This window comes from Capra hircus, chromosome 1, assembly GCF_001704415.2.
Source record: "Capra hircus breed San Clemente chromosome 1, ASM170441v1, whole genome shotgun sequence".
NCBI lineage: Eukaryota > Metazoa > Chordata > Mammalia > Artiodactyla > Bovidae > Capra > Capra hircus.
Genome location: NC_030808.1, coordinates 50,056,283 through 50,069,200, shown reverse-complemented (window position 1 = coordinate 50,069,200; position 12,918 = coordinate 50,056,283). Strand labels below are relative to the sequence as shown.

At 36.3% G+C, this 12,918-nt stretch overlaps 1 protein-coding gene across 2 annotated transcripts in view; it reads right to left on the bottom strand.

The window, feature by feature from the left end:
- ALCAM (activated leukocyte cell adhesion molecule) overlaps positions 1,085-12,918 on the bottom strand; it is a 233,618-nt gene continuing 221,784 nt past the window's right edge. For both annotated transcript variants that reach the window (XM_018061867.1, XM_018061798.1), the window contains 2 exons: positions 5,049-5,164; positions 1,085-3,513 (listed from right to left, as the gene is read on the bottom strand). In XM_018061867.1, the coding sequence (XP_017917356.1) occupies positions 5,077-5,164 (88 nt within the window). In that variant the 3' untranslated portion in view covers positions 1,085-3,513; positions 5,049-5,076. The remainder of the gene's footprint in view (positions 3,514-5,048; positions 5,165-12,918) is intronic.

Here is a 12,918-nt window from a genome sequence, read left to right as displayed (position 1 = left end):
AGGGGGCTTCAGGACAGGGGACACATGTACACCCATGGCTGATTCATGTTAATGTATGGCAAAAACCACTACAATATTGTAAAATAATTGGCCTCCAATTAAAAAAAAAGTTATGTGGTACATGTATATGTGATACATATATATGTATGTGAGTGTGTAGGAAGTACTTAATGTGATGTGATATATTAAATTTAAATACAAAATTGAACACACATTACACAATTACATATATAATTTCTAGCATATATTAAAATATAGTATTTATCTATTTAATCATTTGAATATTATAGATGGTATAACCAGTTCATGTACCAATTAATATTTCTCAGTTTTACATATCATCAAAAGGAAGATCTCTTTACTAAAGAAGTGTGGGAACTATAATAGATTCTGGTGAGCCCAGTCTTTAGAATCAGATCTGGTTTGATACCTGACTTACCTACTTAGAATCTAAATGTACCCAGGAGTTATAGTTTCTCTCTCTAAACCTTAGTTTTATTCTATTAAATGGGGGATATTTAATACTACTTATAACTGTTAAGGATTAAATAAGATAATATATAGATGGACAGAGCTCACAGTATGGGCTCAATACATATTAATTACTTTCTCTGGCATGCTGCAGTCCATGGAGTCACAGAATTGGACATGACTTAGTGACTGAAATGAACTGAACTTTCTCTGACACACATAGCTAGCTTTACCTTGTTTTGAGGGGGAGGCATTTCTAGGTTCATTTCTAGGTAATGTCAAATAGTATGCTGTATGGAGTGTTAGAGAGGAAGTGAAGAAACAGGCAAGGATCCTCTTAATTCAGTTCCGAGGACAGACATGGGACACCCACAGTAAGCATGATCCCATGGTTGAAAATGGAGACACACGTTATAGAAATCACCACTTGTGAAATGGAGGACTAGCTGAAGTGGCTCACCTAACATAATAGGAAGGCAGAGACAATTTTATTTTGCTGCGTTACCTCTCCAGGGAGATGGGGACTCACAATGAGTTTTCAACTCTATAATAAAGACAACTACTTTCTATGCATCAACATCCTAGTTTAGACAAGAGGCAGACCAGCTGTGAGAGACGTGAAGACATATTTCAGTTTTATTATTTTAGGTATAGATGGGTATGTTAATCCATTTCCAAATACAATTCCTGTAATCACAGATAGGGAGTGAACCTTGAACTGGCAAAACCTGTCTCCTGTTGTCAAAGAGTTAAGTTGGAAAGATGGAACCTCAAAGTTGAGAATTGGTGTATCATCTTTCTTCCAAGCCTTGCTGTGCTGATGGCTGCCGGCACACACACAAGCTTTCCTTTTTATCCAGGCACTGATCCACTGATAACAATGTTGTCTCTTTCTTCCCTCTGGCAAACTTTCTGCTTTCAGTCCATAGCTCAGAGTTTCCCATGTTCTGCTCTCCAGGTTCTGACAGCTGTTTTCAGACTTAACCATAGAAGCCAAGAAATAATTGTAGTATAAAACTCTCTTTCTATTGTCACATTGCTTCTTTCTGCAAATATATCTCAGGAGTTAAACTTTGAACCTTTGATCTCTCACACCAAAAGAAAAAAAATATTTATATGAAAGTAATTTAATTTTAGTGTTCATGGTTTATTATGGAAAGGAGGTGTTTAAAATTTTTAGAATTTTTTTTTAACAAAATTCTAAGATAAAAGAAAAAAAGAAATCACAGTATTTACAGAGATAACAGAATGGCATAGCCATGCAGAACAAATAACTTTGGTTTTTCCCCTTTCACTTTGGTTTAAATATTGACCAAGATTCAATTTTTGTCCTGCCAAATAAAACTTCAATAAATCAACGTTTAGAGGCAAAAATAACATTTTCTTTTTTCCCATCATATTTTATACAGCATTGTCTAATAGGATATTTTATGTATTTAATTCATACCAATACACTATAGGAAGCTTTTATTAAACTGAGTCACTATTGCTCAGACAGCAAATGGTTTACAAATGTACAACAATGTGTATTTCTAAATAATGCAAAAGTGGCAATGTATTTATTCTTAATCTTCTTCTGACTTTAACCTTTATTTTTCATTGCCTTCCTAATTAATTATTCCATCAATCTAAAAACAAACACCAGTTTTCCTTTCCTCCCAAAGAACACAGTTCTATACCTGGAAATCTGATGTTCATTTTTTTTGATAAAGTTATATAAATACTGGGACAAAAATGGCCATACCATGTTCTCCCAGAAACCAGGCTTCTACTTGAAAGAGCAAAGTTTAAAAGTCTAGTCACAAGTAGCTATTGGCCCATATCCAGTCTACCTCAAAAAGTTTTCATTTAATACTACCACCCTATAGAGTTCCTCCAGCATAAAACATGTTTATAAAGTTACAAATTTGAATGTAACTAAAGATACATAGACATTTTATTATTACACTTTAACATACTGCTTGATAAATTATGTACCAGTTAAAAACACTAAATGATCTCAAGGTGCATTCAATATCTGTAGCGTAGTTAACAAAAACACACACGAAAAAAATATATATTCTATATTCTGTGGAAAATAACACAGCTTTGATAATGATCACTGTTAAAAATCTCCAATTCTGACTGATATCTTTTTTTAAAGGAAATAGGTACAATTTTAAGGCAGTGGATAACCCAAAGGATTTAACTCCAATTTTCAATTCCAGTGATTTACATTGTAACCTATGAAAATGGGAATGTTAGCCATGAGTTTTCCAAACTGTCTCATACATTGACTTTTTTTTTTTGTTTGACAGAAAATAATTTACTAGCAGGTGTCTCTAAAGGTAAATGCTACCCAAGTTCTGTGTGATGTTTTTTTTTTTTTTTCAGAACAAGAAAAAGCGTCAGTTTGGGAGTACTATTTATTATTATGTGTGTGTCCATATGTGTGTGTGATTGCTTCTGAGAGTCAGCTGGCGGCACATTCACAGAAATAGTTCATCTGGTGCTTATCAACCTGACTCTCTGCCTCCTCCTCCCTAGTGATAAAAATCAGTTTTTGATTAGGGCAATGTGTGTCCCCAATCTTCACAAGCTTCCACCTTTGGGATTTAGGTGCTTGTGAGAAAGTTTGGGGCATTACTGATAGCAATCAGAATCAGAAAGGTACCTGCTCAGATTATTCATATAAACAATTGAAATAAAAACATCACATTATACATCAGATTAACAGCAACTCCCAGAACAAAGCTTACAGTGTATAAAAATAGCTACGTAAAAAATTTACATAAAAGGCAAACCAAAAAGAAATTCTCAGTGCAGACATTTACAGAAAAAAATCAAACCAACACAACATATGACCTATCATCATGGCTGCCAAAATTTGTTATTGTTTGTCATTTCATTTCATTGTTTTACTTGAGATAATTCTCTGAAATCCCGTGACAGCTTGGTAGAATGAACTGCTTAATACTTGAACCATGAATTGCTATCAGTGTCTTTGTATATGTCTTAAATACAATCCACGTTCATGCTTCAATTGTTCTATATAGTTTTTTTCTGAAATTATTAAAAAAAAACACAATTCAGGTAAGTTACCATAGCAATCACTTTTCACAATCAGTATATACTTTATACTAAATGTGATATTTCACAAGAACTTTTTATAAAACTCTATCATCCCTGAACCTAGCTGTAATCCCAGGTATTGTTGCAGCTCTTCAACCAATAATTTTTTTTGAACTGTTGAAAGTCTTTATTTTGGGGAATCTTGCTTAATTCTTATGAAAATTATAAGGTTTTCCAGGAAAATATTTCATTCTGTTTCTCTTCAGGTTAAAAAAATCTCATTTATCCCTTCAAATCACACCCCATTTTGTAGGCTTTGTATTTAAGCTCAATTTTCCTTTGAGAATTTATCTGATTTTGAAGAAAACAGAAGGCAAACTCTATGTTTATAAAGGATTGAGGAATGAATCCTAGAGAAGCAGAAATAAAAATCAGGTGGGAATGCTGTATGCTTGGCCTCCAGTGGAAAGCAGGATGGGGAAGGAATTCAGTTTTTACTCCTTTCACCTTATTATTTTGAAATTCTGGTTTTCAGATTTTAAAAATGTCTTATTTCAGTCATTTTATTTTTTCTTTCCTGTGTGCATCCTTCTAATTTCAATTCCTTCCCTTGTTCTCATCTCCTTTATGGGATAAACTTAGGTGACCTACTCAAACTGTTTACCTTGTGGTTTACTTAACAATCAACCAAATTTCAATGTGGTTGTTGGGTACTTTTACATATATGAATAAAGTACGGTAACACTTATTCTCAAGGACATAAAAAATAATTTGTCCAAATGACTTCTCTGTTGGACTGGCTTGAGAGAACATAAATAAAAATAAAATGTTCAACCTGCAAGTGGCAATACCATGGAAACATACCTCCTGGAGACTGTCTTTAAAATCATATTCATATAGCTATTATATATAGATATATGCAATATATATGTATATATATATAAGATCAATATGTGCATTATACACAAATAAATATGCATATATAGATACATACATATAATATATATACTATTTGGAAAAGTTGTGTGTACACACATACAAATTTGTTAGTCTTTTCATTAGAATGATTTGAGAAATGGCTGTATAAATACACTGATACTTCTAAGTATATTAAACCCTTGGATTAAAATTTTTATATTTTAAAATTGTTCTCATAATTGCTTTTTAAAGTAAAACATGAGAATGGCTCTTACCTAACCAAAACATCAATTTATAAAATTAAGCTTTTTGCACTCAGCAAGATTTTTGGCATTAGACTGAAAATGCTCATTGAGTGTTAAAAATCTCTAAATTGAGTTCAACTATCCTGAGGATAATGATTTTCTTGAGGACGGGGAGTCCTTTGAAATTCCGTTCTTCTGAGAATACCTTTCTGAGTAATCAAAGATTTCTTTGGAAAAAATCTCTTCCTGTTTTTAAAGCTGCCATTATAATGCATGTTAATGTCAAGGCCTTCCCTTTCATCACTAGAATGTTTCATATTTTCCTGGGGATTATTTTTGTAAACCTCACACAGCCTTACCCACCTGGATGACAAGTGGAATAGTTTCTCTCTTAGGCTTCTGTTTTGTGATTGTTTTCTTCTAACTTTTTGTTTTCTTCCATATTACCAAGGTCCTTGTTTACATGTTTTGATGCAGTCCTACAAGAGAATTAAATACACATTATCACATTGACAAACATATTTAACTTTTCTTAAAAACTGGTTTAAAACTCAACATTCAAAACACAAAGATCACAGCATTCAGGCACATCACTTCATAACAAATGGATGGGGAAACAGTGGAAACAGTGACAGACTTTATTTTCTTGGGCTCCAAAATCACTGTGGACAGTGACTGCAGCCATAAAATTAAAAGATGCTAGCTCCTTGAAGGAAAAGCTATGACAAACCTAGACAGCATATTAAAAAGCAGACACCTTACTTTGCTGACAGAGCTCCATGTAGTCAAAGCTATGGCTTTTCGAGTAGTCATGTATGGACATGAGAGTTGGACCATAAAGAAGGCTGAGCACCAAAGAACTGATGCTTTCAAACTGTGGTGTTGGAGAAGACTCTTGAGAGTCCCTTGGACTCTAAAGAGATCAAATGAGTCAATCCTACAGGAAAACAGTCCTGAATATTCATTGGAAGGACTGAGACTGAAGTTGAAGCTCTAATACTTTGGCCACCTAATGTGAAGAGCCAACAGATTGGAAAAGATCTTGAAGCTGAGAAATATTGAAGGCAGGAGGAGATGGGGACAACAGAGGACAAGATGGTTGGATGGCATCACTGACTCAATGGACATGAGTTTAGGCAAGCTCTGGGAGTTGGTGAAGAATAGGGAAGCCTGTCCCATGCAGACCATGGGGTTGCAGAGTCAGACACAACTGAGCAACTGAACGACATTTTTAATATTAGAGTTCACATTAATGTCTCTTTGAAAAGCAAATGTTTTTACATCAAATACACATATGACCTTAGGATGTACAATTCCACATCTGTGAGCCTTGACTGGTAATAGAACACATTCCACTGAAACTACCTTGGACCTAGGGTTGCATTAAATATATGCTAAAAGAAATAGAAGTCATCAGGGAAACCACAGTGATGGTATTTCAAATTATTGTTGCTATATAATTCCTAGTAATTGTTATTGTTGTCCAGTTGCTAAGTCATGTCTAACTCTTTGCAATCCCATAGACTGCAGAACGTCAGGCTTCCCTGTCCTTCACTTTCTCCCGGAGTTTGCTCAAACTCATGCCTATTGAGTCAGTGATTCCTAGTAATACTTACACTTTTAAAAATTATATAACACCAGATGTGTTTCTTGATTGAGGAAGCTGGGGTAGAAAATGCCATTTTCCCCTAAAAGCGAAAAATTTTAGGGAATTTGCTATGCTTTAAATAATTCTGTAACTCATTTGCTAAGAATCACAACTTAATAGTGTTAATAGTGTTTAAGAGTGTATGCTTTATGTCCAAGAGAGAAAAAGACATATGGCTCATTCATATTGGGACATTCATTATATTTAGCCTAAATTTAATTTGTGATTTAAAAAATTTTAATTTAGCTTAAACTACAGTCTTCTAAATTGTTCGTAAGCAGAAGATCAGCCTTAAATCCTGCCAACATGACTGAGTCCTATAATATGTGACAAGATAGATATGAATTTACATATATAATATAAAGGTATATATACCATTATATGTATACATATATATATAATGTAGATGGATATATATCCAGTATTCTTGCCTGGAGAATCCTGTGGACAGAGGAGCCTGGTGGTCTGCTGTCCATATGGTCACACAGTTGGGTATGACTGAAGTGACTTAGCATGCATGCATGCACTGGAGAAGGAAATGGCAACCCACTCCAGTATTCTTGCCTGGAGAATCCCAGGGACAGAGGAGCCTGGTGGGCTGCTGTCTATGTGGTTGCATACAGTCGGACACAACTGAAGTGACTTAGCAGCAACAGCAAACATATCACAGATTTTTTGTTTGGAAAAGGTGAGTTTTCATTCTAATCCCAAAGAAAGGCAATGCCAAACAATGCTCAAACTACCGCACAATTGCACTCATCTCACACACTAGTAAAGTAATGCTCAAAATTCTCCAAGCCAGGCTTCAGCAATACGTGAACCATGAACTTCCAGATGTTCAAGCTGGTTTCAGAAAAGGCAGAGGCACCAGAGATCAAATTGCCAACATCTGCTGGATCATCAAAAAAAGCAAGAGAGTTCCAAAAAAACATCTATTTCTGCTTTATTGACTATGCCAAAGCCTTTGACTGTGTGGATCACAATAAACTGTGGAAAATTCTGAGAGAGATGGGAATACCAGACCACCTGACCCGCCTCTTGAGAAACCTATATGCAGGTCAGGAAGCAACAGTTAGAACTGGACATGGAACAATAGACAGGTTCCAAATAGGAAAAGGAGTACGTCAAGGCTGTAGATTGTCACCCTGCTTATTTAACTTATATGTAGAGTACATCATGAGAAACGCTAGGCTGGAAGAAGCAGAAGCTGGAATCAAGATTGCTGGGAGAAATACCAACAACCTCAGATATGCAGATGACACCACCCTTATGGCAGAAAGTGAAGAGGAACTAAAAAGCCTCTTGATGAAAATGAAAGAGGAGAGTGAAAAAGTTGGCTTAAAACTCAACATTCAGAAAAAGATCATGGCATCTGGTGCCATCACTTCATGGGAAATAGATGAGGAAACAGTGGAAACAGTGTCAGACTTCATTTTTTTGGGCTCCAAAATCACTGAAGATGGTGACTGCAGCCATGAAATTAAAAGATGCTTACTCCTTGGAAGGAAAGTTATGACAAACCAGGACAGCATATTGAAAAGCAGAGACATTACTTTGCCAACAAAGGTTCGTCTAGTCAAGGCTATGGTTTTTCCAGTGGTCATGTATGAATGTGAGAGTTGGCCTGTGAAGAAAGCTGAGTGCCGAAGAATTGATGCTTTTAAACTGTGGTGTTGGAGAAGACTCTTGAGAGTCCCTTGGATTGCAAGGAGATCCAACCAGTCCATTCTAAAGGAGATCAGTCCTGGGTGTTGTTTGGAAGGACTGATGCTAAAGCTGAAACTCCAATACTTTGGCCACCTCATGTGAAGAGTTGACTCATTGGAAAAGACTCTGATGCTGGGAGGGATTGGAGGCAGGAGGAAAAGGGGACGACAGAGGATAAGACGGCTGGATCGCATCACCGACTCGATGTACATGAGTCTGGGTGAACTCCGGGAGTTGGTGATGGACAGGGAGGCCTGGTGTGCTGCAATTCATGGAGTCGCAAAGAGTTGGCACACGACTGAATGACTGAACTGAACTCTCTTTTTCTAATTAGTCACTTTGTGTGTGTGTGCTCAGTCACATCTGACTCTTTGCAACCCCACGAACTATATCTCACCAGGGTCCTTTGTCTATAGGGTCCCAGCAGGCATACTGGAGTGGGTTGCCACTTCCTTTTCCATGGGATCTTCCTGACCAAGGCATCGAACCCATATCTCCTGCATTGGCAGGTGGATTCTTTACCATTGAACCACCTGGGAAGCTTAATTAGTTACTTAACTAGTAACAAATAAAATCTTAGTAACCTCAATAGTGGAGTTTTCCAGGTGACTATGTGGTGATGGACAGGGATGCCTGGCATGCTGCAGTCCGTGGGGTCGCAAAGAGTCAGACACAACTGAGAGATTAAACTGAACTGAAGTGGTAAAGAATTCACTTGCCAATGCAGGAGACCCAGGAAATGTGGGTTTGATCCCTGAGTCAGAAGATACCCTGGAGGAGGAAGGGGCAACCCACTCTAGTATTCTTGCCTGGAAAATCCCATGGACAAAGGAGCCTGGCGAGCTATAGTCCATAGGGTCCCAAAGGGTTGGATGTGACTGAGCAAATGAGCACGCACACATGCTACTTCAATAAAATCAATAGAAGATAATGTACCCATCAAAAGTGTACAATGAATGTTCAAAAATGGATGCACGAATGTAACTGGTAACTGGCAACTAGCTTAAGAAACAGAACGGCTGCAGATGCAGAAGTCCCCCGATATACTCCCTTCCAGTCACTGCTACCTCCCCAAAGGTTATCACAATCCAGATTTCTCACAGAATGATTTTATCTGTTTTTATAATTTGTTATAAATGGAATCGTACCACATGTATTCATTTCTATCTGCCTTTTATTTAAACTCAACTTTATGTTTGTGATATTCACATATAATGTTGCAAGTGGTTGTAGGTTGTTTATTCTCATTACTGTATAGCTTGTTATTGGGCTGATTTATTTCATTGATGATGGACATTCTTGCTCTTTATTCTTTCTGGGATTGCACTTATGTTAATACATAAGTTAGACCTTTATATATGTCCCACGTGTCTCTTATTCTCTCAAGCATCCTATCTATTCTTTTCCTCTCTGTGCTTCAACCTCTATGTGTTCTATTGATCTGTATTCTAGTTTGCTTCTCTTGTGTTCTGCTGTGGCCAATCTACTTCTACACTTATCTACCAGAGACATAATTTTAATAACCCAAACCCTAACCTATTTTTATATATTTTCAGACTGATTTTAGTATATATTTTAATATTATATAACGTAATATGGTGGCTTACACAGTGGCTCAGATGGCAAAGAGTCTGACTACAATACAGGAGAATTATATCATATTTAATATTATATTTAAAAAAATATTTTAAAGTTCATTTGGATTTTTGACTCCATCTCCTTTGGCCATCTTTTCTTTCACTTTCAATATATTATTTATAGTTTTATTAATATCCTTGTCTGTTAACTACAATACCCAAATAATGCACAGATCTGCTTGTCTGCTTTTTCTCTTGATTATTGATTATATTTTCTTGACTCTTTGTACATCTAGTCCTTTTTATTTTGCATGACACCATATACAAAATAACAGAAGAGACTACACACAATGTTATTTTCCATCACATAAGGTACCCCCTTTACTTTGTTAAGCAGAAAGGTGAGCAGATAGGATGACTTCAATTCGGTCAGGGTTTGAGCTAGGTTGAAGCTCAGTTGCAGTTTTAGTAAGATTCAGTCGACATCTGGTTTGTCCCTATCCCTAAGTCATGGCCTTCTCAAGCTTCTGATTGAGATTCTGACATGTCTCGCTTTCTCCAGACCTTAAACATAGAGAGATCTAGCTTTTCCCATCAGAGAGTCTCCACCCCAGTCTGCAGGCATCTGTCCTGTGACTTTTCAAATGTGGTCAATCTCTTTAGTCTCCTTGACTTGAATTTAAACTCTTTGATAGTAAGGACCATGTTTTATTTATACCTTCTTGTCTGAATAAGGTAGGCACCCAAAAGATATTTCTTTTACTGAATTGAACTAACTGGCCTTATTACACTTCATATGTATTTCCTTTTACTGTTCCTTATGATATTAGTGTTCACCAATATCATGTCTAAACTAAAGAGCCTCTTGACAAGGGTGAAAAAAAGAGTGAAAAAGCTGGCTTAAAACTCAATATTCAAAAAATTAGGATCATGCACCTGGTCCCATCACTGCATGGCATATAGATGGAAAAAAAGTGGAGGCAGTGACAGATTTTCTTTTTTGGGGCTCCAAAATCATTGCAGACAGTGACTGCAGCCATGAAATTAAAAGATGCTTGCTCCTTGAAGGAAAATTATGACAAACCTAGATAGTGCATTAAAAAGCAGAGAAGTCACTTTGCCGACAAAGGTACATTAAAGTCAAAGCTGTGGTTTTCCAGTAGTCATGTATGGAAGTGAGAGTTGGACTATAAAGAAGGCTGAGCACCGAAGAACTGATGCTTTCAAACTGTGGTGCCAGAGAAGACTCTTGAGAGTCCCTTGGACTGCAAGGAGATCAACCAGTCAATCCTAAAGGAAATCAACACTGAATATTCACTGCAAGGACTGATGCTGAAGCTGAAGCTCCAATACTTTGGCCACCTGATGCAAAGAGCCAATTTACTGAAAAAAACCATGATGATGAGAAAGATGGATGGCAGGAGGAGAAGGGGACGAAAGAGGATGAGATGTTTGGATGGCATCATCAACACAATGGACATGAGTTTGAGCAAACTCTGGGAGATAGTGAAGGACAAGAAAGTCTGGCATGCTGTAGTCCACGGGGTCTCAAAGAGTCAAACATAACTTAGTGACTGAACAACAACAATATAAAGTCAATACACACTCAGCAGCTTTTTTACAGATAGGTAAAATAGAGAGAATACTTTTGAGAGCAATCAGCATAGTGATTGCCTAAGGGAAAAAGGATGACAGGGCTGGATAGGAAGGAATTCCAAAGGGGTGATGGGGTGCTCTATATCATGATTGGAATAATGGCTACAATGGTGTATACATTTATCAAAACATATTTTACCTTAATATAAAAATATTATATAGAGAAAAACTAAAGCATTATACTCATGGCCAAGAGTTGCAAGAATCAGGCAAAAAGTACAATGAGAAACTGAATACCATTCCCACTTCCAGTTCTACTTACCTTCTAGGTGGATTTAGTATTTGTGTAGGGATGAAGGGTAATTTCTGTGATTTCAAAAAATTCTATCAAATAGAAGGGGGTCTTGAGAGGAAGGGAGTGACTAAAATTCTAAGGAAGTTGTGGTTTTTAGGGCAAAACATAATATTTTTCAGCATATTGGTCAGGTAAAATCAGGCTAAGAATCACTGCTTACAGTTTGGTATTATGAAAAAGAGTTTGTTAAGAGTAACATGAAACATATTTGTAGAATATGTTTGTAGAAGAGTTGAGCAAATTCAAACTGATTATTTTTAAAATTAAAAAAAGGAAAAAAGTTTCCCATCTTTTCTTAATCCCACTATCCAAAAAAATAACTGCTAAAACTCCTATTATGCCTCAGTATGTCCCAAGGCCCTGTTCTAAATGCTTTACAGATATTAAATTATTTTAGCTTTAGGATACCTCTGTTTTACATTGAAGTACACTAATAAACTTGCTTGTGGTTACACAGCTAGCAAACAGCAAAGCCAGGATTCAAACTCCAGTAGTCTGGCTCCAGTATCTACGGGCCAAGTTACACAGTTATACAAATATACTGAGTGTTAACCACTGTGAAATGTATTAAATAGAAATAAAATAGTGTTGCTGCTGGGGGAGGGAGGTATTCACTGAGTGCACGTATGTAAGATTTACTTGAAGTTTTTATGAATTTCTCCATTTTTGTTACTGAGAGTCTGCTCTCTCTAACTGGGAAAAAACTCTAGAACTTACTCTGATTACTTTTGGGCTCAGTTTTGAGATCGATGTGGTAAAAATAAATATAATTTTATGGATGTGTCATTAATTTATGGAAATTATAGAGGTTTGAAAGCATTACACAGGTTAGAAATCTATCTACTACCGGAAGAGAACAAAACTTTATTTAAACCATTCTTTTGAGCAATATTTTCAGTCAATATTTTTTTCTAAGTTGATTGATTTAAGGAAGGAGGTTAAGGCATTTATAAAGAATGAGCATTTCGGTTAAAATACAAATTAATACAGTTACTTGTCTGAAGAGTTATGTATCAGTCAGCTTTCCTATAATTTTATTTTTATTTTTTTTTTCCTATAATTTTAAAATGAGATACAATTTAAGTAATAGAATAACAAATTAATATTGGAAGAAGCTCTGGAGGTGACCCTCTAATCAGTAAAGTGGAGAGAAGAGTCTTAACTCTGGGGTTAGTAAACCTGGGTTCTCATCCTCATGGGCCAAATCTGAGCTGTGAGTCCTTAGACAAGTCCCTCCTCTTAAGATGTTTTCTCTTCTGTAAATGGGGGACAGTAGGGTCTGCTCCCAGGGCTGGTGTGAGAATAAATGTAGAGTATATGTGAAAGTCCCCAGGAAGTGACAGGGACTCA